This window comes from Cricetulus griseus, chromosome 3, assembly GCF_003668045.3.
Source record: "Cricetulus griseus strain 17A/GY chromosome 3, alternate assembly CriGri-PICRH-1.0, whole genome shotgun sequence".
Lineage (NCBI taxonomy): Eukaryota > Metazoa > Chordata > Mammalia > Rodentia > Cricetidae > Cricetulus > Cricetulus griseus.
The window spans coordinates 117,289,903-117,316,272 of record NC_048596.1 but is presented as its reverse complement, the minus strand read 5'-3'; the positions used below and the strand labels follow the sequence as shown (position 1 = coordinate 117,316,272).

Here is a 26,370-nt window from a genome sequence, read left to right as displayed (position 1 = left end):
TTAGCGGAGCTGTGGAACCCAGGGACTAGGCGTGCGCATGCGTGTGCCGAGACTCGCGCGCTGCCTTTGCAAGTGCTTCCCACGCCCGGGGCGCAGTCTGTAGGTACTTCAGCCCCCAGGCCTAGGAGGGAGCTCCAGCCGCACAGGGGCGGAACGAGGGCGGGGCTCCGTGAGTGGCGGAAACAGGAACCAATAGTCGGACGGCTCCGCCTCCGGCTGGGTTTGAATTCTGCGCGGTCCAACGGCTCGAGATCAGAGACCAGACGCGGCTCACGGCGAAGGTGGTTGCGGTTGGTTACTGTCCTCCGTCCCTCGTGAGGGAGGTGGAGGGTCTCGATTCTTGACTGCTTGAAGCCTCCGCCATGAGGAGAAGGTACTGGTCTCTTAGGGGAGGAAGCTAATACTAAAATGCGGTCTGGTACCAGGTTTGAGAGCCAGCGTACGCCCGGGCTCAGGCCCCAATGTCTGAGGCTGGGTCACTGGGTCGTGCTCGGAAGGGCAGCTGGGCCCGGGGCGACTAGCGGGGCGAGCAGCGAGCCTGACAGTGTAGCGTGGAGGCCCGGGTGGGTGCTTCTCAAGCCCAGGCTCAGCTGACCGCCGATCGCAGGTGGGAGAGCCGCCGCTGGGGCCGCCTCAGATCCCTGCTCCTCCGCCGAGGTGCAGCTTCTGACAGCCGCTCCGTGTAAATGTTGAGCCTGTAATGGTGTTGGCTTTTCATTTCTCTAAAGCCTGGAACCTCATTGCTCGGCAGGTAAGGCAAGATTGCCTTGAGGTTAGCCTAGGCTACGCAGTGAGACCGGTTCAAAAAGCCGAGAAGTTTTAAGTGTTAATGTTAAAACTTGAATTGGTGTTAATGTTTTACTTGAATTGGAAAATGGCTTGGTTTCCTTGCAAGCTAACAAACTCAAAGTGCGGAATTTTTTTTTTTTCCTGATCGTTTTAAGATTCCCAGGCACTGCTTTTGGGAGTGTCTCAGTTTGCAATCGAACCAGAACTGACTGTTGGGGCAAGAGGCTGAATGCCAGTCTTCGCACTTCTGAAATAATAGGGCTCTGTGCTGAGGCTGTACAAATGCCTTCTGAAAGTAGTGAGTGAAGTACTGTGAAATTTGTATGAGCTTGTAGTTATTGACTCTGTAATTTGTAAGAGTCTTGGTTAAGTGATTATTGATTTTGATCCTATTTTTTACCCATAGATACTTGGCCTCGAGAATGGGAATAGAATGAAAACACGTAATGAACAGTAATGTGAATACAAATTCAGTACAAGGCCAAGGATTCCAGATGATTTCATCTGAATGACATTATACTTAAGCTTTTCTAGGACTAAGATAGTGGTGCTTTATGAAGACTAGTAAAACCTTAAATGACATTTAAAGGAAACTAGTATTCTAAGTCTATTTGGATACAGTGATCCTCACCTGTAATCTACAGATTTCAGAAGCCCAAGGGAGGAGGGTTCAAGACATCCTGAACTATAGAGAGAGATCCTGTCTCAAATTTGGAGACCCAAACAGCTGAGTGTGGTGGCACACATCTGTACTCCCACAGCTCTCTGGGAGATAAAGAAAGGCAAGGAGAGTCTAGTTTAAGGCCAGACTAACATAGAGACAGTCTCTCAGAAAGTTTGAGTGTGTGTGTATGTGTTGTTCAAGCATCTTCTGGTTTTTTGTTTGTTTGTTTGAGACAGAATTTCTCAGTAGTCCTGGCTGTCTTGAACTGGCCTTGAACTCTGAGAGATCCACCTGCCTCTCTGCCTCCTGAGTTCTGGGATTAAAGGCTTGTGCTACCACCCCCAGCATGAATTTTTTTCTTTTTAAATTTCAAGCCAGGATCTTATTCTGAGTACAGGAAGACCACACCATGGCCAATGCTTTGCCTTGGTTTCAGTTGGATTTGAGATCCTTAAATTTATGTCTTCAGTTATTCTTTAAAAATATTTATTTATTTATTTGGGGGAGAGGCTTTTAAAACAGAGTCTCTACACACCCCTGGTTGTCCAGGAACTCACTATGTAGACCAGGCTGGCCTCAAACTCATAGAAATGCAACTTCCTCTGCCTTCTGGGTGCTGGGATTAAAGGTGTGCATCACTACATGTGGCCCCTTTTTTGGAGGGGGGATCTTTTTATTTTAAATTATGTGTACTTGTGTGTGGGTATTTGCACATGGGTACAGGTGTCTAGAACCAGACACCGGTACTTTGGAAGAGCAGCAATGAGTGACTTGACCCTATAGCCATTAGGAATGAGGTGATTCTCAGCTACTGAGTCTTCAAATAAATCTACATTAAACTTGATGAAACCTCACTTTGAGATGTGGATCTTCTGGTGGCCAGGGAACTTGAGCACTGGTTCAATGCGGGGACATCAATCACATGTTAACTATTCTGAAACTTGGTGATGACTTGGCTAATATGAACCCTTGCTACTGTGCCCCTGGGGCCTCCCAAAGGCACCGTGCATTCTTGTCTAAAGTTTAAGTTGGAGACACCATGGAGTCATGAATAGCCCTCAGAAAATTTTAAGATTTATTTTTAATAATGTGTATATGGGGGTGTATGTTATAATTTAAGAAAAGCAGTGCACATGAGAAAAATGCCATGGGACAGGGTTCAAGCAGAGGGGTTTTTATTAGGAAAAAGGATCATAAAAAGGGGAAGGGGGAGAACAACTTCCAAGGTCAGGAGCAGCAGGAGAAAGGAAAGAGGGGCAGAGAGAGAGGGAGGGAAGGGAACACAGTGAATGTGCACAGGTGGTGGTGCTCTTAGTGGCTGCAGCTGAGGGCGTATCCTGTCAGAACCCCAAGGGCAGGCCAGTGCAGGTGCCTGAATACTAAAGTGTGGGTATGTGCATGTCAGTGCTGCAGGTGCCTGGGGAGTCCAGAAGAGCCAGTTCACACGGTTCTGCTTTACAGGAGGAGTAGGTGTTCTTAACCACTCTCTCTCCAGGCCCCAGAACACTTAGTGTGTGCTCTTAACCACTGAGCTATCTCTCTAGCTTGAGACAGGGTCTTTGAAATTTTTTTAATTCATTATTAATGTGTACATGTACGCAGCAGCTATAAGCATGTCACAACACTAACGTGGAGGTTAGTGGACAATTTTGTAGAGTTGGCTTTTTCTCGAATGATGAGCATTGAAGTCAAGTTGTTAGTTAGACTTGTGCAGCAAGTGTTTTACCCAATGAACCATTTGTAGTGAGTCTAGATGACACCTGAGATGGAGAGATGGGTCAGTGGTTAAGAGTGTGTACTACTCTTCCAGAGTACTGGAGTTCAGTTCCTAATAGCCAGCATCTATATCACATGGGTCACGATCGTCTGTAAGTCCACTTCCCGGGAACACCTCCAGCTTCTGTTGATGACTGTATTCATATCATATACCACACACAAATATACATGCATAAAACCCTTTCTAAACAGAACCCACCAAATTCTTGTACAACTCCCGACCCCCTCACCCCACCCACCCTACTCTGACAGGGTTTCTCTGTGTAGTCCTGGAACTGACTCTGCAGACTAGGCTGGCCTTGAATTCAGAAATCCATCTGAATTCAGATGGATTTGCTTTGCTTCCTGAGTGCTGGAATTAAGGCATGTATGATCATGTGCACATTTTCCCCTTCTCCTGGGTAAATCCTAGTAGAGGAATTGTTGGGTTGTATGATAACTGATTGTTTGAGAAACTAGTACATTGTACACCAATGTGGCTACATCATCTTGCAATCTATAAGCAGTATATAAGGATATAGTTTGTTACCAATATTTGTTTTACTTTTTGGTTAGGGTAGTTCAACATAGTGTTCCTCTGTGTAGCCCTGGCTGTATGGAACTCTAGACCAGGTAGCCTGGAACTCACCTGCCTTATGTGCGCTGATGTCTTGCCTGCATATGTTTCTGTGTGAGGGTGTTGATCCCCTGGAACTGGAGTTAATATAGACAATTGTCATCTCCCATGTGGGTGCTGGGAGTTGAACCCTGGTCCTCTGGAAGAACAGCCAGTACTCTTAACAGCTGAGCCATCTCTCCAGCTCCCCCACCTGCCATTTTAATCCAGAGCAGTGGGATTAAAGGTATGCACCACCACCAATGCCCAGCTGTTGTCTGGCTTTGCTTATAGCCATCTTAGCTATGAAGCAGTATCTCATTGTGATTTTGATTTACATTTTCTTGATGACTAATGCTGAACAACCAACCATTTGTAGATCTCATTTGGAGGGATATGTGCTCAAATTCTTTTAACATTTATTTATTCAGGAAAAAAATGGTGTTTTTTGTTTTTTGAGTCAGGGTTTCTCTGTATTGTTTTGGAGGCTTTCCTGGAACTCATTCAATAGAACAGGCTGGCCTGGAACTCACAGAGATCCACCTGTCTCTGCCTCCCGAGTGCTGGGATTAAAGGTGTGCACCGCCGCCACCACCTGGCTGAGAGAGTTATTTTTAATGAGATGGTAATATCAGTTTTGACATGGCCAGCTTTTTGTTACCAAAGTAAAGTGCAAAAGGCATGCTTCTTAGGGAAGCACCTTAGCTGGACGCTGATTCATAGAAATTATATTAATTGCCTTTAATTAATAACATTTCTAAGATGAATGGAATACAGTAAATCTTTACCTTTAAAAAAATTGTTGGGCTTTCCGCCGACCGACCCAGGAACTAGAGCCCTCATCCAGTGGCTGATGGAAGCAGAGACAGACATCTACAGATATACACTGAGCTGAAATCGGGAATTTAGTTGAAGAGAGTCGAGCGAGGGGGTCTGTACCAGGTTGGAGAAACCCACAGGAACAATTGGCCTGAACTAGGGAGAGCATATCGACCCCAGATGCTGTCCGGGAGGCCAGTACAAGACTGATCCAAACCCCCTACACATGGATGTCAATAAGGAGGCCTCTGCACTCCAGGGAGCCTCTGGTGGTGGATTAGTATTTCTCCTTGGTGCAAGAAGGGACTTTGAGAGCCCATCCCACGTGAAGGGTTACACTCTGGCCCTGAACACATGGGGAAGGGCCCAGGACCAGCACAGGAAGATTTGGTGGACTTTGCAGAGCCCCCCGTTGAGGGCCCTACCCTGCCTGGGGAGTGGGGGGTAAGCTGGGGGTGGGGCAGGAGGGATGGGGGTGAGGGGAGGAGAGGGAGAAGGGACTTACATGTGAAACAAGCTTGTTCCCTGACTAGATCTAATAAATAAATTAAAAAAAAATTGTTGGATTGACTGGTGACGCATGCCTTTAATCCCAGCACTTGGGAGGCTGAGGCAGGTGGATCTCCGTGAGTTTGAGGCCAGCCTGGTCTATGGAGTGAGATACAGGACAGCCTACAAAACAATACAGAGAAAACCCTGTCTTGAGAAACCAAAAAAAAAAAAAAAAAAAAAAAAATCTTGGATTAGCATACCAGTCTTTTTTTTTTTTTTTTTTTTTACATACTATGACTAGGGCTTCTATAACCACACACTATTTTCTTTTTTTGGTTTATTGAGACAGGGTTTCTCTACGTAGCCCTGGCTGTCCTAGAACTCACTCAGTAGACCATGTAGCTCTTGCCATGTACCCCAGATCCTCTGTTTGTTTAAAACAAACAAAACAAAAACGGGGTTTCTGTATGTGCAGCTCTGGCTGTCCTAGAACTATGGTAGGATTGCAGGCATGTACCACGATGTCCAACCCAACATTTTAAAATGAGTATACCAATTTATACAGCATACCAGGAATGTGAAAATCTCTTTCTTACATATTTACCAGCATGTGATTATTTATTTATTATATGCATTGATATTTTGCCTGCATATATGTTTGTACCAGGGTACCAGATCTCCTGGTACTTGACAGTTGTGAGCTGCCATGTGGGTTCTGGGACTTGAACCTGGGTCCTCTGGAAGAGCATCCAATGCTCTTAATTGCTGAGCGATCTCTCCAGCCTATAATGATATCTTTTTAAGTTTAGTCTTCCTTTGAGTTACTAGTTGTAATTTAAGAATCAAGCTGGGTGTTTTGCACATTTGTAATCCCAGTACTCTGGAGACTGAGAGAAGAATCCTGGATTTAAGGCTACCCTAGGCTAAAGAGACCTGTGTCAAGGCTTTGTTTTATAATCTCACACAACTCTGGCCTGTGCTGGGAAGTGAACATTGGGCCTTAAAGATGCTAGGCCAAGGGCTCTACCACTGAGCTACAGTCCCAGCCCTTGTTTTGTTTTCTTTTCTGTTTTGGTTTTTCAAGTCACAGTTTCTCCATGTAACACTGACTGTCCTGGAACTCAGTCTATAGTCCATGGTGGCCTTGAACTCAACAGATCCACCTGCTTCTGCTTCCTGAGTGCTGGGATTAAAGGCTCTCATTCTATTTCCCAGGTTGGCTTTAGCCTCTCAAATGCAGACTTTACAGGCATAAGATACCATACCCAGCTCTTTGCCATCTGTTTTCAGGGGCTTTTTATATGCAAGCTCTTATGTTACGACATTTTGTTTGGCTTTTCTTTTATAAAAGCATTTGTAATCCAGTATTATACTGCCATACATAGAATCATGGATCAAAGTCATTGGGTCTTACTAAGAATGAATATAATAATTTTGCTTCTGTGGCATTTAGAAGGCACAGAGAATGGCTATGGGCTTATTAAACTAGTATGCTTACAGTAATTTCATTTTACTCTTAAAGCCACTGGGAAACTACTCAATTTAGCTTTTGAAAATAGTGCTTTTAGTCTTGCGGCAGTGATGCTAGCTATTATAAGTAAAATGGTTTTATATTGATTTTCAGTGAAGTGCTAGCAGAGGAGTCCATCGTATGCCTCCAGAAAGCTCTGATTCACCTTCGGGAAATATGGGAATTAATTGGGATTCCAGAGGAACAGAGATTACAAAGAACCGAGGTTGTGAAGAAGCATATCAAGGTGAGTTGAGTGGTACTGGTCTTTCTGCAGTGAGACCAGGAGGTAGGGATGTTGCTGCCTTGTTGAGACATCAGACAGAGTGATATTTGGGGACTTGGATAGGTGACTTAGTAGGTAAAGACATCTGCAACTCCATGATATAAGCCTAAGACCTGAGCTCCATCCATATAAGGTATACAGGGAGAATTGAGTCCATAAAGTTGTCTTCTCTCCTTACACTTACTCTATGGCATTTGCATTCCTCACACATAATAATAGATAATAAAAATAATAACATTTGGTCGTTCAGACAAGGATATCACAGACTCTTCCTGGTTTTATTTAAAGCTTCTTCTGCAAAATTTGAAATTATGTGAGTTTTGAGATGCTAATTGGTTTTGTTGTGTTTTGTTTTATTCTCAGTGGCGCCAAACCTTTACCAACTGTTTTCTCTCACACAGGATCTTCTGGATAGGATGATTGCTGAAGAGGAGAGCCTGAGGGAACGGCTTCTCAAAAGCATATCCTTCTGTCAGAAGGAGCTGAGTACCCTGTGCAATGAGTTACAAGTGAAGCCATTTCAGGTGTGGCAATACAGAGTGTTTGGGGGGTGGGTTGGGGTCTGAGACAGATGACTATGTTTTAACTTAGCAATGTAAATGGAAAGCGTTCTTGGAGGGGAGATAGACTCGAGAAATGTGAAAGATAGTTACCCTATTGACATGAAATAGCTAATAGGTTATCAAACACTTCTTGCTGTATTTCAGTTTTATAGAGCATAATAATGTTTTAATTTTGAGGGGAAAAGTGGCATGAATCTTTGTTTGAAAGAGGCGGGTAGGGGGACATTGAAGAAATGGGTTAATTGGTAAAGTCCTTCCCTCATAGGCATGAGAACCTGAATTCAAGCCTCATAAACCTTGCAAAAAAGCCAGATTGCCAGGCCATAATGGCTCACGCCTTTAATCCCAGCTCTTGGGAGGCAGAGGCAAGCGGATCTCTGAAAATTCAAGGTCAGCCTGGCCTACAGAGTGAGTTCCAGGACAGCCAGGGCATCACAGAGAAACTTTGTCTCAAGGGGAAAAAAATAATGGTGGCATATGCTTGTAACTTCAGCACTGGGGGGCAGGGGCAGAGATAGGTGGATCTCTGAGGCTTAAGCTTCAAACCAATGAGAGACCTTGTCTCAAAAACACAAACTTAAAACAAGATAGCAGCTGGACAAAGACTCAGCAGTTGAGAACATGTGGTGCTCTTGCATAGGAGCTGGTTTCAGTTCCCAGCACATGTGGTGGCTTACAACTGTCCTGAACTCCAACTCCAGGGGGTCCAGCACCCTCTAGTGACTTCAGTCTAGAGTACCAGGTTCACATGCAGTACACTTAAATACATGCAGGAGAGAAGCTTATACCCTTATTAGTAATTCTTTAGAACAAAAAACAAGCTGTACAGTATTACCCAAAAGTTGATCTCCGTCTTCCATCCATTTGTTCACATATATGTATGTGCTGCTATCCACCCCACAGAATAAAGTGGGTACATAGGAGGCAAGGATACCTAGTGATACAAAGGAGGAGTACCAAACAAAATTCAACCTTTGTGGTTCTTTTAATAATCAAAAACTGCATACCACTGAACCATCCAGAATGGTTCTGAAAAGTTGGGACACATAGGAAGCTTTGAAAAGGAATGATGACGGTTCTCATGTTCCATTTACTGTTAAAGGAAAAACTTACCACCTTTGAAGGGTAAGGAAAATTGATCCCTGGCAGTCAAGAGCATTCAAGCAGACCATGACGTTAGAGCAGTTTCCGGAGATTAACATAAATGACGTGGATTTGCTACATAAAATTTCTCTTTTTTTCTTAAACTCTCAATGTGAAATTAGGTATATGAGAAGTTGGGACTACACTGGTACATCTGTCTTCCTTGAATATATGGCAAGTTTTTAACAATGCTAAATGAAACTATATTATTTGTAGAACATATAATTACCAACCACTCTATTCCCTTCTTAATCTACTAGGAATAGAGCAGGATCTACTAAATTGATTGGTTTTTTTGTTTGTTTGTTTTTTGAGACAGGGTTTCTCTGTATTGTTTTGGAGGCTGTTCTGGAACTAGCTCTTATAGACCTGGCTGGCCTCGAACTCACAGAGATCCGCCTGCCTCTGCCTCCCAAGTGTTGGGATTAAAGGCGTGTGCCACCAACGCCCGGCCTAAATTGATTGTTATTGGTAAAGAGATGTTCATAGGACTTTTAGTGTAAGTATTCTATTAATAAGAACTAGATATATCATCTTCTAGCTAACCAAAGTAAGCTTTCTGATCCACGTATTGCAAAAGTATTCTGGTGTTTAAAACAGTCAGACTCAACAAAATAGATTGGATTGGTGGGAGCATAAAATGAGGACCTTTTGCCAAAAATGATTTCAGTTTTGCAAGATGAGATGAGTTCTGGAGTTAGCTAGGTGACATGATGATTACACAGCTATTTTTACAATTGCTTCTTAACTTAGACTTACATCCTAATAAAGCCATCATAAATTTTAGAAAATTGTACAATTGATCCAATTCAGTTACTGGAAATTGTAGCTTACACTTGGTTATTATACATACACACAAAACACTGCCTAGAGTTGGGCACCATCATACACAAATGTCCAACCTGTAAATTGATATAAAACTAATCTAACCACTGTGGATGCAGTTCAGTGGTAGAAGTTTGACTAACATGATGTCCTAGTTTGTTTTGGCTTTTTGTTTTGTTTTGTTTTTCGAGACAGGGTTTCTCTGTAGTTTTGGAGCCTATCCTGGCACTCGTTGTGTAGACCAGGCTGGCCTTGAATTCACAGAGATCCTCCTGCCTCTGCCTCCTAAGTGCTGGGATTAAAGGCGTGCGCCACCAACGCCCAGCAATGTCCTAGTTTTAACCTCTGATATTGGTGAGTAAGAAGAGATCAGGCCAATAAGATGATATCAGTGGATAAAGCATTTATCATGTAAAAGCCTGCTGACCTGAGTTCAATCTCCAGAACCCACCTAAGAATGAGTGGAAAGAATCAACTTCATAAAGCTGTCTTGTGACTGTCATATTCATGTCATGGCAAAGTGCATGTTCCCCTACTATACACAAACAACAGTAATAAAGTTAAATTTATAAAAGTAGATTTAAAAAAAGTTATAAAGTTCTTAAAACATGAGATCTTTATTGTTAGTGGTATGATTTTTTTTTTTTTTTAATTTATTGTGGGTGTGTGGTTGTGCACATGCCATTGGCATGTAGAGGTCAGGGGACAACTTCCTTGAGTTGGTTTTATTCTTCTACCATGTGGGTTCTGGGGATCAAACTCAGATTGTCAGGCTTGACAACAAGCCTTTACACTACAAGTCATCTTGACAGCCCTGTTCTCAGGTATGAACTGTGTATGTTAGTTTATGTCACAGTGTCAAAAGGTTGTACATGCCCGATTGTTGCTTGGTGTGATAATGAAGGCCTGTAATCTCAGCATGTGGAAACCTGCGCCAGGAATATCTCAAGCTCAGGGCTACTGAGACCATCTCAAAAAAAAAAAAAAAAAGTATTTCATAGTTCCTATAATTTGAGTTCTGTATTGAAAGTGAAAAACTGGCTGTGTTCATACTTGCAATATAGATTCTGCAGAGTGCATATTGTTTTTGCCCCATTGTGAAGATGAAAAACCATGAAATCTATTGCTAAGTTGAAGACTAGCTGTAATACCACTGCACTATACACTTAAGAATGATAATGCAGGGCGTTGGTGGAGCACGCCTTTAATCCCAGCACTTGGGAGGCAGAGGCAGGCGGTCCCTGTGAGTTCGAGGCCAGCCTGGTCTCCAGAGCGAGTGCTAGGATAGGCTCCAAAGCTACACAGAAAGAAACCCTGTCTGAAAAAAAAAAAAAAAAAAAAGAAAGAAAGAAAGAAAGGTAAAGATGGTATGTAGGGCAATAATTTAGGGGTATTTTACCATGGTAAAAAATTGGAAAAGGAAGTTGGGCATGGTCATCCATGCCTGTAATCTCAGCACCTGAAACAGAAGCAGCAGGATCAGGACTTTGAGGTCTTTCTTGTCCACATAGTACAAGTCAAGAGATAAATAAGGCCCGATTTTCCTTTCCCTGCTAGAAAGCCTAGGTTTCTCTTTACATCATTTTCTGTTAGCTATAAACTACTTTTTTTTTTTTTTTTTTTGAGACAGTGTTTCTCTGTGTAATAGCCTTGGACATCTTGGAACTCACTTTGTAGACCAGGCTGGTCTTGAACTCACAGATATCCCCTGCCTCTGCCTTCCAAGTGCTAGAATTAAAAGTGTGTGCTACCACCTCAGGCTTAAACTGCCTTTTTGTAAATTTAAACATTTGTCATTCATATTCTCTCCCAGTTTCCTTCCCATCCTTGGACCTTACCATAATCATCTTATTTCATACAGGAAGAAAAAGAGACAACTGTCTTGCAACTAGAAAAAGATTTGCGCACTCAAGTAGAATTGTTGAGAAAACAGAAAAAGGAGAGAAAGCAGGAACTTAATCTACTCCAAGAACAAGATCAAGAACTCTGTGAAATTCTTTGTATGCCTACGTATGATGTGGACAGCACCTCTGTCCCCACCTTAGAAGAGCTGAACCTGTTCCGACAACATGTGGCAACTTTGAGGGAAACAAAGGTATGCTGACTGCATTCATTCTACCCTAAAACTTTATTTGGCTTCTAGGTATCTTATAATAATTTTGTTTCTTAGGAATCTAGGCACGAGCAGTTTGTCAGCATTAAGAAACAAATCATATTGTGTATGGAAGAATTAGAGCACACTCCTGATACAAGCTTTGAAAAAGATATAGTGTGTGAAGATGAAAGTGCCTTTTGTTTATCATTGGAGAACATTGCAACACTACAGAAGTTACTACAGCAGGTAATATATGCTCAAATTATGGTGTAACATCTCACTAGTATTTATCAGTTTGAAAAAACTGACAGCTTTTGCTTTAGTTTTAAATAAGGTGCTAGTGTGAATTAAGGGAGGCAGAGGCAGAGGCAGGCAGATCTCTTGAGTTCCAGGCCAGCCTAGTACATGGAGTGAGCTCGAGGACAGCAAGGGCTACACAGAGAAACCCTGTCTTGAAAAAACAAAAGAAAAGGGGGGAGGGGATAAGTGAACACAAAGAACCAAACAATATGTAATCTGTTTGTTTAGTGTATTGTTTTTTACAGTGTTCTGCCTACATATATGCCTGCTGGCCAGAAGGCACGAGGTCTCATTATAGATGGTTGTGAGCCACCATGTGGTTGCTGGGAATTGAACTCGGGACCTCTGGAAGAGCAATCAGTGCGCTTAACCTCTGAGCCATATCTCCAGCCCCTAAGCTATCCACCTTATTGAGCGAGTTCTCACTGGGACTCATGCTCACTTATTAACCTAGGCTCACTTGTCAGCCAGTGAGCCTTACAGATCTGTCCCACCGTTCCAGAGCTAAGATGTAGTTAGACTTTCTTGTCAGACTTTCTTAGAACCATCAGTCCCCAAATAGTGACAACAGACAGAGACTTATTAATTGTGAAAGCTTGGCCTTTAACTTAAGCTTGTTCCCAACTAGTTCCTATAACTTAACTTATTTCTATTAATCTATGTTCTGCCATTCTGTACATTCAGCTCCCTCCATGTCTTCTGTCATTTCCCACCTGCCTAGGTTTATCTATCCCTGAGGTCTTCTCTCTGCCCAGCAGTCCCACCTAACCTTTCCTGTCTAGATATTGGCCATTCAGCTTTTTTTTTTTTTTTTTTTTGAGACAAGGTTTCTCTGTGGCTTTGGAGACTCTCCTGGAACTAGCTCTTGTAGACCAGGCTGGTCTCGAACTCACAGAGATCCGCCTTCCTCTGCCTCCCAAGTGCTGGTATTAAAGGAGTGCACCACCACCACCTCCTGATGGCCATTCAGCTTTTTATTAAACCAATTAGGAACCTTAAGCAGGCAAGGTATAACAGCACATTTTCACATAGTAATCAAATATCCCCTACCAGACTCAGTGTTTTGCTTGAACTCAGGTCCTTATTGCTTGAGTGACAAGCACTTTATTGACTGAGCTATCTCCTCAGCTCCTATTTCCTTTGATAGAGATAGAACTCAAATCTTGTAGTCTCATGAATCCTAGACCCTAGCCAGTGAGCCCTTACCATAGTCCTGACCTTTTTTCTTTTAATTTAGAAAAAAATCCAAACCACCTTTTGTGTGAATAAAAATGTAATAAATATTCTTAGAACATTAAACTGACATTTCAGCTGAAATAGCACTTGCCATTTTAATTATCCAATGTCTAATTATAATTTAAGAAAATTAAAATTTTAATCCTGAGCCAGGCAAGGTGGCACATGCCTTTAGCACTCAGGAGGCAGAAGCATGAATCTCAGTGAATTCCAGGCTAGCCAGGGTTACATAATGAGGCCCTGTCTTAAAACACAACAATGGGCTGGAAAGATGACTCAGAGGTTAAGAGCATTGACCGTACTTGCAGAGGTTCTGGGTTAAATTCCCAGCAACCACATGGTGACTCACAACCATCTATAATGGGATCTGGTGCCTTCTTCTGGTGTGCAGGCATACATGCAGGCAGAATACTACATATAATAAGTAACTTTTTTTTTTTTGGCTTTTCGAGACAGGGTTTCTCTGTGTTGCTTTGAAGGTTGTCAATAACTCTTAAAAACAAAACAAAAAAATAGATGACAAGTCAAATTTTAATTCTCTTATAGGTCTGATATTTTATGTCAGTGACAGCCTTACAGTATATGTTGAGGTGGCGTTAAAAACCTGTCTCTCAGCACTCAATGTAAAAGTGTGATAGCACACAGTTAAACTATAATCCTAGCACTCTGGAAGCTAAGTAAAAGCCATCCTGTGCCACATAGAGAAGATATGAATATAAATATATATGGATCTTAAAAAAGTGCTTTCTCTCCTGATAGGCCCAGGCATTTTCCTTTGAGAGAATAGAAGGCTAGTTTTCACGATTTTGGTCTAACCACTGCCTTTCCTTGCTACAGCTGGAAATTAAAAAATCAAAAAATGAAGCAGAGTGCGAAGGGCTCCGTGCTCAGATCCGAGAGCTCTGGGATAGGTTACAAATACCTGAAGAAGAGAGAGAACCTGTGGCTGCAATTATGACTGGGTCAAAAGCCAAAGTCAGGAATGCGGTAAGAAAACCAACGGGCGCTGGGTAAATACTGCTCTTCTTGCAAGTCCAATGTCCTTACTGCCTACTGTCTTGGGCCAGCAAAGACAAGTTGTATTTTGGTGCATTTTGTGGGTACATTCCTTAGATTTCTGGCTTTTATAATGTTAGAAGGTGTGTTGTTGATTTACTTGCATAGCTCTGTGTTGTAATTTTATTTAAATGTGGAAAGGTAAGCAAGTGAATATGAAAGTATGGCTATAACCTTTGTCCTTTTTTTCTATAGCTGCAATTAGAAGTGGATCGCTTAGAAGAACTGAAAATGCAAAACATAAAGCAAGTGATTGAGACAATTCGAGTGGAGCTGGCTCAGTTCTGGGACCAGTGTTTTTATAGCAAAGAACAGAGACAGGCTTTTGCCCCTTACTATTCTGGTTAGTATGATCTTCATGTGGCCACCTTCACAGGTCTTTCATAAGCTCAGACACTCACCAGGAAGTTCTGTATTTCTACTTCTGAGCAGATAGAGCCAAGCCTTAAAAATATTCCCTCGCTTAATTTTCATGGCATACGAAAAGGGCACTAATCTGGATGGTGGTGCCTTTAATGTCAGCACTGGGGAGGCAGGCAGATCTCTGAGTTCAAGGCCAGTCTAGTCTACGAATGAGTTCCAGGACAGACTTCAAAGCTACAGAGAAACCCTGCCTCAAAAAAAAAAAAAAACAAAAGAAAAGAAAAGGGGGGAGGCACTAAAACAAAGTTTTGAGCAACTAAACCAGAGGTATAGCAGATAAATGCTTGGGTCAAGGGAGTCAAGAAGAAGAGTTCCAGACTGTCTTAAACTGAACAGAGAAGTGAAATGTCCTAACAAAAAAATATATGTTTAGATATTTTATGTAGCCCAATCTATCAGCTGTGCAAAGCATAAAGGAAGAGTGAAAAAAAGAAGAAAGAGACAACACATTTTGGAGAATGTTCATCAATTTAGACTATTTTAATCCATCCCAACTACTGTGGCTGGCTTTTATTCCTCTCACCCTTTCTCTTTTCTTTTTTAAGGTTTATTTTTACTTTATTCCTATGTCATTTTAAATTATAAGGTAGAAAACTTTTCACAGTGTAAGGTTAGTTACTTGGAATACCAAACATAAGAACAGTTGTTCTCAACCTTCCTAATGCTGTGACCCCCAACCATAAAATTATTTTGTTGCTACTTCATAACTGTAATTTTGCCATTATGTACCCTAATATAAATATCTGATATGCAGGATATCTTATATGTGACCACAAGAGGTCTAGACCCACAGGTTGAGAATCACTATACTAAAGGAATTTGTGTAAAAAAGACAACAAAACCTAAAACCAAAAAACCCACTACTGAATTTTGATGTTACAGAGGACTACACAGAAAACCTGCTTCATCTTCATGACGCTGAGATTATACGGTTAAGAAACTATTATGAAGTTCATAAAGAACTATTTGAAGGTGTCCAGAAGTGGGAAGAGAGCTGGAAACTCTTCCTGGAGTTTGAGGTAACCTCCTCTGTATTTCTCTAGAGTGAAATCAAGCATCATGACAGCACACCAGGTGTGGTCGCCCAGGCCTGTAGTCCTGGCACTTGGCAAGGATTGTCATAGGCTCTTCTCTAGACTGAGCTTCAAAGTGAAGGGAAAAAGCGTTACAAATAGAGAAGTTAGACTCGGTGGAAAAAACTGAGGCGTACATACAGCTAGTTCCTGTGGTAGTCCTTACCAACTCTCTGCTTGCAAGCAGAGAGAAGTCATGGGCAGAAACGTAAATGTAGACTCCCTGGTTAACACATTCACATTTAAGATGGAATAAATGAGGTCAGTGCTCCCTGCAGTTCTTTATAGGCTGTCCCAATCAGGCACTATGTCAAGAATACTACTGATTGCCTGCCCCTAGTTTTGAGTAGCACACCTAATTTATAATACGTACTCATTACTATGTATATGTTAGAAAATAACAAAAATGAAAAGTTAATTTTTTATTTTTTATTTTTTTATGGTGTTGAGGATTGAACCAGGGTCTCAGACATGCTTGATCATTCAGCTTACATCCCCAGCCCAACATTTTGCATTTTCTGGCAATGCTGGGAAGTTAACACAGGCCTTCCCTTGTGCTCGTTGTAAGTATAGAAGTTAGTGGGCTAGTAAAGGCACCACACTAATTCATGAGTGCAGGCCTCCTTGCATCCCCTCCACATATTCTATATTCAATTCCATTGTAATTAAAAAATAAAAAATAAAGTCTCACCCGGATGTGGTGGTATATGCCTTCACTTCCAGCACTTGGGAGGCAGAGGCAGGCCTGGTCTACAAAGTGAGTTCCAGGACAGCCAGGACTGTTACAGTGAAAACAAAACCAAAAACAAAACAAGGTCTCACTCTGTAGCTCCAGATGGTTTGTCTGCCCCCAAATGCTGGAAATAAAGGCTTATGACATCCTGCTCAACTTATAACTGTCTTCCCCCAGGTCTTCCCCCTCCCCTAAAGATCTATTGACAATGGTTTTTGAGGGGGAGCGACTTTTCTCTTAAGTAGTGTGGCTATTGGTAAGTTGCCATGCTCCTATATAAATAACCCTTTACCTATGATCCTGTAAGCAACCCTAATTGAAAGCTCTTTGAGTCAACCCCCTCAAAAAAAAAAAAATGTAGATGGGATAGTTGGCAAGAGGAAGGGAATCCGCAGCCGTGGGAAGGTGGTAAGAGAGTAGCAGGTTGAATATGAACAAAATTCACGTACATGCATGAAAACATGAACCTCAGGCAGGGAGTAGTGGTAGCACACACCTTTAATCCCAGCTCTTGGGAGGCAGAGGTAGGTGGATTTCTTGAGTTTGAGGCCAGCCTGGTCTATTGAGTGAATTCCAGTACAGACAACTAGGGCTAGGGTTACACAGAGAAACCCTGTTTCAAAAAGAAAAAGAAAGAAAATCACTATTATGTGTACTTAAGTTTTTTTGTTTGTTTGTTTTTTTAGAAGAAAATGTTAGTTTTCCTGATTCCCCAGTAGATGGCCTTATATATATGGCAGGGAGTGCCCATTGCCTAGAAAATTACCGTTTTTACTGTTGAGTGAATAGAAATTCACAACTCATAAAATCACTTTAATATATGCATCTGATTAGGAGGGATCTCAGCAGAAGTAATTGGTGTCTATGGAAGGTTTCTGTTTTTAGTGTGTTATGTGGTGTATGTGTAAGTGTTCATTTGGTGGGAGGAGGCACATGTGTACATGTGCAAAAGATTAATATCAGGTGTCTTCAATTCTTTTGAAACAAGGTTTCACTATGTAGTTCTGATTGCCCTGGAACTCACTGCAGAACAGCCTAGCCTTGAAATTACAGAGATCCGCCTGCCTCTGCCTCCCGAGGCCTGGCTTCTTTCTACCTTATCTCTTGAGATAAGATGTCTCACTGAACTTGGAGCTTATAAATTAGTTAGATTGGCTGGCCATCAGTCAGGCCTCAGATCCTCTTGTCCAACAGCCCGACTGTGCTGGGGACCTGAACTCCCCAGTCCTCGTGCTTATTCAGCAGGCACTGATTCATCTCCATAGCCCTCTAGGTTTTACTCTAATAAATGTATTTTTCACAGAGAAAAGCTTCAGATCCAAGTCGGTTTACAAACCGTGGGGGAAATCTTCTAAAAGAAGAAAAAGAACGAGCAAAGCTCCAGAAAACACTCCCTAAGGTAATTCTGGTTGTAAGATAACTTATTGTTGGTCCTTTTTAAACATAGAAGGACAGTGAGTATGTTTTGGGCTTTTAGTATAGCAACTGAGTATCAGAGTCTATGAGTTTTCTCTATCTGCCAAAACTACCAGAGATTAGTTGGCTTAACATAAGAGAATTTTTAAAGATTTATTTATTATGTATACAGTGTTCTGTCTGCATATATTCCTGCAGGCCAGAAGAGGGCACCGGGTCTCATTATAGATGGTTGTGAGCCACCATGTGGTTGCTGGAAAGAGCAACCAGTGATCTGAGCCATCTCTCCAGCCCTACAAGAGAAATTTATCTGTGTTTTGGATGCTAGAAGTATGAGCTCAAGGTGTCTTATGATAGGGTTGGTTCTCTCCTGACTTCTATGCCTTTCTCTATTCCTGTGTCTTCACATCATCCTTCCTCTGGGTCTCTGTCCTAATTACTATCAGTCCTATTGGATTTGGCCCTAACCTTAATGGCCTTATTTGAACCCACTTACCTAAAGACTGTCTCCAGATAAGTAACAATGAGGTGTGGGTACTAGGGGTGAAGACTTCACAGTGAATTATAGGATAAAAATTGTGCCTATATCATAAGGCAGTCTTCTATTTAGTAATAGTATTAAATAGCTTTTATTGACTTTTCCCAGATAGTATTCAATGGTATTTCATTTATTCATATCATTGTCCAATATCCCTATAGGTTAACATTATTTCCATGTGTAGAGATGAGGAGACTCAGATATTAAGAAGTTCAACTTATCCACCTTTACTGCTAGTTAAGAGGTTGCCTCCATACTGAGACCCTGGTAGTGTGTGTGGTTTGTTCCATAGTCCTGTAATAATAGACCTGTCTAGATAATGTTGATATTCCCAGTGCTGCTTCCAAGTTTAGGCATCACAACCTCCATTTTCAGATTGGGCCCTTGATTTTCTTTTTTTTTTTTTTTTTCAGTGTGTGTGTCTAAATGAACGTCAGTCTTTGGTTTCTGCTCACTCAACCTGTATTCATGTGGGTTCAGCTATCAGAGGGGTTATGACACTGGAAAGAGTCTATTTTTAGAATAATTATTTCATTTGAGATTAACACCAAAAATTAGAGGTATATAACATGTCTTTGTTTCCGGGCCAGCTGGAAGAGGAGTTGAAAGCAAGAATTGAAAAGTGGGAACAAGAGCAGTCAATGGCATTTATGGTGAATGGGCAGAAATTCATGGAGTATGTTACAGAACAATGGGAATTACATCGGTTGGAGAAAGAAAAAGCAAAACAGGAAAGAGTAAGTTGTACACACAAATTAGGAAAAGAGGATAGCAATTAGGGTCCTGTGTCTCTTCCAGGATCACAGTTTATTGAAGATTGCAACAGCTCCTTCTACCTTAGCCTGCAAAAATTTTTACCTGGGTTTCTGGTTCTGCTATCTTACTGGGCATATCATTGTTTCATTCAGCAACTAAAGAACAAGAGACAGACAGAGGCAGAGATGCTCTATGGCAGTGCTCCCCGGACACCTAGCAAGAGACCAGGACTGACTCCCAACAAGCCTGGCAAAGTACGCAAGGTAAATCTATCTTCATGCTGTTGTTGTTTACTAAGGCACAGAGAAACTAGATTTCTTTGCTTTTAATTGCCCTTTGTCCTGATAAGAAGGTAAAAAGATTTCTGTCTTTCTAGGCTGAGTCTATTTGAGAGTGTATGGGAAAAGACTTAAGAGTAGCAGCTTAGGGCTGGAGAGAGGGCCCAGCAGTTAAGGGCACTGCCTGCTCTTCCAAAGGTCTGAGTTCAATTCTCAGCAACCACATGGTGGCTCACAACCATCTGTTATAAGATCTGGTGCCCTCTTCTGGCTTGCAGGCATACATACAGGCAGAATACTCTATATATAATAAATAAATCCTTAAAAAAAAAAGTAGCAGCTTATAGTGACAGTCAAAAAGGAGCCAATTCTGTGCATGTTAATAAGACCATCCATGAATAAACCCCTGGTGGCTGATAACTAACTGCCAGCAGCATTCTATGGTGGTTAAGTTTTCAGTCGTTCATCATCCAAAGCCGGGTGGTAATGGCCTATAGCTTTAATCCCAGCACTCTGGAGGCAGAGGCAGGCAAATCTGAGTTCAAGGCCAGCCTGGTCTATAGCGTGAGTTCCAGGACAGCCAGGGTTACACAACAAACCCTGTCTTGAAAAATCATCCTGTAATCATCCTGTAATTCCAATAGGTAGTCAAAGTACTGGGTGAAAGACACCTTCCATGCTTTTAATAAATACCTCTTAGAATGCTAGCTGGGATTATAGGCTTGATCCACTATACCCAACATGAGAAGCATTTTTAAAAATTAATGCAAGGCCCTTGGCTCAATCCTTAGCATTAAAAATGTTTACAGCTTTATTTAGTATAATAGGCATACAGTATATAAAATGTGTACTTTAATAAGTTTTAAAAAACATACACCATGGAACTATTAGTATAGTGAAGATAATGGACCTACCCATGGCCCCAAAAGGTTCCTAATGCCACTTTGCTAGGGTCTGGAGGAAAGAGGAAAAGAACATAATCAGGAATTTACTCTGTCACAATGTTGCATTTTCTATCATTATAAACAAATAGAATCATGCAGTACATTTTGTAGGGTTTCTTTCATTTAGCATGTTTTTGAGATTCATCTATGTTGTAGTATGTATTAATAAGTGATTCCTTTTCATTACTGGACATTATTCTATTTTGTGCATGTATAATAATCTGCTTGTTCAGTCATGTTACCTGCCAGCCTGGTCCCAGAGCCTCGTCAGCCCCAAATGAACACACAGACACAAACACTATATTAGTTATAATACTGATGGCCATCAGCTAGGACTTCTTATTGGCTAGCTCTGTCTTAATTATTAACCCATTTCTATCAATCAATGTAAGGCTGTGGCTTACCCAGTAATGCCTGGCATGGTGTTACTCCTCTTGAGGCCTCGATGTTGACTCACTCTGCCTGCCTTTCCCAAAATCCTCCTTGTCTCCTAGTCCTACCTATCATCGTGCCTCATTGACCACAGTGTTTTATTCATCAACCAATAAGAGAAACATATTTACAGATGCCATCCCCATCATAGTTACCTGTTAAGGGATATTTATTTCTAGCTTTGGACTGTTACAGATAAAATTGCCATAAACATGCAGAAGTCTTCATATGGATATATGCTTTCATTTCTCTTGGGTAAAACGTTTGGGTCAAATGGTACATGTCTTGTGTCATATAAGTAGTTATATAAGTTTATAGTTCCATCTGGTAGGTCTAAATAGGCTTTAAAACATTTCTTAAACTTCCTTAAAGCTGTGCAATGTTTCTGTTGAAGCTCCTTCTCTGGACACTTCATGCTCACTCACTTCCCTGCAGGGTGGAGCTGGGTGATTGCAAAGACTAATATTGTTAACCTCCCATCAATAAAGTATCTGTTCTTAGATGAACACTACCACCATGTCCAGTGCTACACCCAATAGCAGCATTCGGCCTGCCTTTGGTGGAACCATGTATCGTTCCCCTGTATCCCGACTACCTCCTTCTGGCAGCAAGGTTAGTATATTCTGTACAAGAATATCCCTGTTTATTTTGTGTTTTCCTAGAGGTCCTCCTCTGCCTAGTTTCTAAGATCACAGTTTGGTGATCATTGAGATTCTAAGAGTCAGGCCAGAGCCAGATAGTCAATATACCAGCGCTTTTTTTCTTAAGACAGGGTTTCTAGCCAGGCATTGGTGATTGGTGGCCCACGCCTTTAATCCCAGCACTCGGGAGGCAGAGGCAGGCTGATCTCTATGAGTTCGAGGCCAGCCTGGTATCCAGAGAGAGTGCTAGAATAGGCTCCAAAGCTACACAGAGAAACCCTGTCTCGGAAAAAAAAAAAAAAAAAAAACAGGGTTTCTCTGTATAGCCCTGGTTGTCCTGAAACTCACTGTATAGACAATGCTGGCCTCAAACTCAGAGATTCACCTGCCTCCAGAGTGCCGGGATTAAAACTGTATATAACCACTGATTGGCAATAGTTTGATTTATAGTCATTAATGTTGGTTATAATTAGAAATAGTGCAAAAGTAAGTTTAGGGCACTTTGATTTGTTGAAACTTCTGCCCTGATACCAAGCCAATTCATTGAATGTTTTGGTTTTTTTTATGAAATTCAAGTCAGTAACTCAGCAGTTAAAATAAAATATTCTAACAATACAATCTGAGGACATATTAATTTGAAAGGGAGAATATTAAAAGGAAAGTATTAAAAGTTTGTTTTCTGTAATTAAGCCATCATGTTCCTGTTAACAGCAGAGCTCTGTGTAAAGATACTGCTGCAGTTTATGCTGCTAAGTGCTCTTGCATTAGCACTAAGGTATTTCAGACAGCTTTTGTTGGCAGAGTATGGCATGGCATGCAAATTTCCAGTGTGTGTTGTGTGTTCAGAGCAAAGGCTGCAGTGAAGTAGACACTACACAAGCAGCTGATGCTGGAAACACCTCAGATTCATGAGACATTGATTCTGAATCAGGTTTTGGTTTTAAGATTTATCTTATTTATTCCTTTACTACGTGTGTGGGTGTTCTATCTACATATTCGCCTTTATGAACAGGACACCAGAAGAGGACATCAGACCCCACTATAGATGGTGGTGAGCCATTTTGTGCTGGATGGGAATTGAACTCAGGACCTGGAAGAACAGCTAGTGCTCTTAACCGCTGAACTCTCTCTCCAGCCCCTAATTCAGTTTTTGGTCACACTCGTTTAAAAACATTTTATTGTGGAGTTTCTCATGACTTCCACATTCAGTTATGAGCTAGGCATTAGATAATGGTCAAAGAGGAGGGGAAACAGTCACCCTCCTCATTGACAGCATGGAAGGCTGGGTGGCTGTTAGGTGGTGGCTTCTGGGCTATAGCCTAGTGACACTGGATAACTAGACACAATGAGAAGTAGAACTTTACTAAGAAGTGTAATTCATGCTGAGAGCTAGGGGTTTAATAGCTCAGTGTCAAGCACGACTTATATTTATTGGGCGGTTTGGTGCCCAGCACATTTTTAAAAATCTAAAACTGCACCTGTTATATTTTGAGACAGTCTCTCTCCTTGTAGCTCTGGCTGCCCTGGAACCCACTATGTAGACCAGGATTTAACAATCCACCCGCTTCTGTTGGGATTAAAGGTTGCAACACCACGCCTAACTTAACTGCATCATTTTAAAGCCAGAAGTGTAGAATTATAGACATGAGTAATATAAATGTGGCATCAGAGGTTTTATGTGAATACATTTCTACTAAGGTGATGGATAACATGAATATCTTTTTTCTCTGCAGTCAGTAATCACTTCTATGTGTTCTGGAAAGAAAACACCTAGAGCTGCCCGCCTCAGGGCCAACAAGGAGAACATGGAGCTCAATGGCAGCATGCTGAGCGGTGGGTACTCTGGCTCGACCCCCCTCCAGCACAACTGCAGCATTAAGTCTATTGCCAGCACCTATTCTGAGTTTTCGGTAATTCACCTTTTGATATCTACCAGTCTCTGGGGAGCACACAGTTGGCAGAGCAAGTGTTTTCCCAAGGGCACCCAGGATATTCAGTTAGGATAGTGACCTGGAGGCTGAGAATCCCTTTCCTGCCTTGATCATGGTAGAGTGTGGGTGGTTGAAGGGGGTACAGGAAGGAAGTTGATGTCAGCAACTAGACATTTGACTTGGATCCTTCTGCTTAAGCTGTACCATTCCTGGCTGCAGGAGGTAACCTGCTAATGACTGCCCTGGTGCTCTCTTGGTGGAGTTCTTGGTAATTGTCTTAATTCTTTGTTCTTAGAAGGACCCGTCCCTCTCTGACAGCTCCACTGTTGGGCTTCAGGTCTGTATGGCAATCCCTGCATGTCCCATGTCCCCTTTCTAAACTGATCTGTCATCTGCTGGCTTCATTCCCATCTGGGCACAGTACTACACTAACCCATAATCTCATCTGTATCAACATAGAACCTTAAACAAAAACCAGACCAAAACAACAGCACACACACACACAAAGCAAGAATTCCTATTATAGGCTTCACATAAGTATCTGGTTTCTATTTCCAGGAGACTGATATGCTGGTTAGTAGAAAACATGTTCAGACTTGAATTGGATTCTCAGCCCCACCCAAGACTATGCAAATAAATGTATACATATATATATTATGTATGTGTATATATATATATATATATATATATATATATATATATATATATATTACCTATTTATAAAAACAAAAATTAAAAAGAATACCTGGCCCCCATCTCCAGTTGTGATATCAAAGGCCTAGAATGTACTAGAAAGAGTAAAGGCCCCCCCACAAAAAAAAATGGGGATGGGAACCCCAGCTGTGTGCTGCTTATACTGAGGCTCTTGGCCTGTGTGCTGATTATTTCCTGGAGTATATGCCTTCCTAACCCACAGGACTGACTTTCCCCTGTCTGTCTACATCTGCCATCTGCTGGCTCTGTTTATTTCCTCACCTCTACTTATGTCTACCAGTGAGCTGCTAATGTGTGTGAAGACTGGAATGCCTTTCACTACAATGGTGGTTACCTTCCATTACCTGCTTTGAATTTGCTTAACTACAATGCCTTTTCCTTAAACATCTGTTTTCTCTTCCCTAACTATCTCACCAGTGAGAGGTGAAGGCTGCCCCTCACCCTTGTAGGGGACACCAAGTTAAAAGCTGGGACTGCCTCCCCCTGGTACCACAGGGAAGGAGGTTGGGACATAAAATGAGTGTGGCCAGTTTGGAATGTTGAATGTTCTGGGCTTTCTTCCCAACCACCTGGGTGGTATTTCCATCGAGAGAAATGGGTGTATGGTGATTGTTGAACAACAGATCCAGCTTTCCCTTTTTTGTTTGCTCACCCAAAGCCCATTTTATTTGTTTGAGACTTAAATGTACCTACACATCCATCTCTCTCTGGCTAAGTCTGCAGGGTTACTTCTGGTTATCAGCAGCTATGGTTGACAAACTCCATGGGGCAGCATCAAAGCCACTCACTCAGCTGACTACAAATACCTGTCTTCCTCAATGACCCTTCTTGTTCTGTCTTTTGCTTTTCCACCATGTACTCCAGCATGAGATCAAATCACCAGCAGGTTACAAAGCCCTCAGCCCCCGGGATTGGTAGATAAATGGTCTGGCCCTTGTTTTACAAAGGGATCAAGAAACCAAAGCTTCTAGCATGTACAAGGCCCTGGGGTTCTATTCCCTACAGGGAGAGGAAGAAACAAACAGAAAGCTTGTTGCTTGTTTGGCCAAACTGCACAAATAACTTTGTGAAATGTAAGGGTTTAAGATTGGACTGGCTGAGGATAAAAGTGGGGCATGTGTGCACATGTGCTGGGCCTGTGACTAACAGAATTGTGCTCAGAGTCCCTCAGTCTGTTCCCAGCACAGCTGTGCTAGGAACTCTCAGGGACACTGCCCTGGGGGCTTTGTGTAACCTTAACTACTTTTAAGTGGAGGGCCATGCACTAGTGCTTTCACTGATGTTGTTTATTCTTCAACAGCGAGAACTTTCAAAGGCTTCCAGAGCTGATGCTACTTCTCGAATCCTCAATTCAACCAACATCCAGTCCTGAGACTCCTTGACCAGTTAGCCAGCTGTGGCTTCTTGTGCCTAGACTGGACTGACTTATACAGGGGTGATTTTATAGTTTTTCTTCAGTTTAAATATGTTTGAAACAACTTTGGGCAGGTTCTGTTACCACAGGCCTAACTTAAGACATGAGTACTACAGATGAAAAACCTTTGTAAGTGTAGTGGGTCCACAGAGACACCTTCAAATCTAGTTATGATTGCTAGTACAAATTTTAACATCTGGTACCCATTATTCTACTTAAAGAATGATCAAGGGTTTGTCTTACTTCACTACTGTATTGGAAAATGATTGTGCCCAGTCATGGGGTATGAATTAGCAATTAACATCTTTAACAACAACAACAAAAAAATTGTTTAGGGACATTCAATTAAAGCTGTAGCTATGGTAGCTTTGATTTTACCTAGATGCCTGTGCCCTGCGCCCTGCACTATCCCAATGAGAATTTTGCATTTAGATGGCTTGACCTGCTGCTAAAGAGTAGCAGCAACAGTTGTTTAGATAGTGCAATCTCTTTATGAAGTATGTGTGAATGAACACACATGCTTGTCTGACCTGTCCAGGTTCTCTCCAGTCTCCCATCCCTCTGCTAACTATGCCTATCTATTCTCTGTAGTTGGCAACCAAATGGAGAGGCTATCTGGGTGGGCTGGGCCATTTTTGTCATGCAAATCAGCAACTTTGCACATGTAAAGGGAAGTGTTCCTGCAGTCACATTCATCCACAAGGCTCTTTCCTTCCTACCCAGGTGATCACTACTCTTCCCAAAGCACTATTATTTATTCTCTGCCTGTGCCAGTTCTGCCAACACATTAGTTTTAAAACTTGGTCTGTGACAGCATGCTGTATGTTTATTCAAGTATATATGTTCTCTTTTTTAAAATATATTAAAATAAAATGTATATAGTTACCTTTGAAAAACTACATGTTTTGGTTTTGTTTTTTGTTTTTTT

At 41.8% G+C, this 26,370-nt stretch overlaps 1 protein-coding gene across 9 annotated transcripts; it reads left to right on the top strand.

The window, feature by feature from the left end:
* The first annotated feature begins 214 nt into the window (after window positions 1-214).
* Window positions 215-26,334, top strand: Prc1 (protein regulator of cytokinesis 1). 9 transcript variants are annotated; one of them, XM_027408249.2, is made up of 15 exons: window positions 215-373; window positions 6,760-6,892; window positions 7,333-7,455; window positions 11,324-11,557; window positions 11,633-11,803; window positions 13,931-14,080; window positions 14,345-14,492; window positions 15,455-15,591; window positions 17,682-17,777; window positions 18,923-19,069; window positions 19,241-19,351; window positions 21,244-21,354; window positions 23,117-23,216; window positions 23,610-23,651; window positions 25,329-26,332. In XM_027408249.2, exons 1-14 carry the CDS (start codon window positions 363-365, stop codon window positions 23,627-23,629), a joined length of 1,692 nt encoding a protein of 563 aa, XP_027264050.1. In that variant the 5' UTR covers window positions 215-362; the 3' UTR covers window positions 23,630-23,651; window positions 25,329-26,332. The 9 variants fall into 9 exon arrangements, with proteins under 9 accessions (XP_027264050.1, XP_027264046.1, XP_027264045.1 ...); XM_027408245.2 differs by having other exon boundaries at window positions 23,117-23,293; window positions 23,613-23,651; window positions 25,329-25,950; XM_027408244.2 differs by having other exon boundaries at window positions 23,117-23,293; window positions 25,329-25,950.
* Window positions 26,335-26,370: the final 36 nt, after the last annotated feature.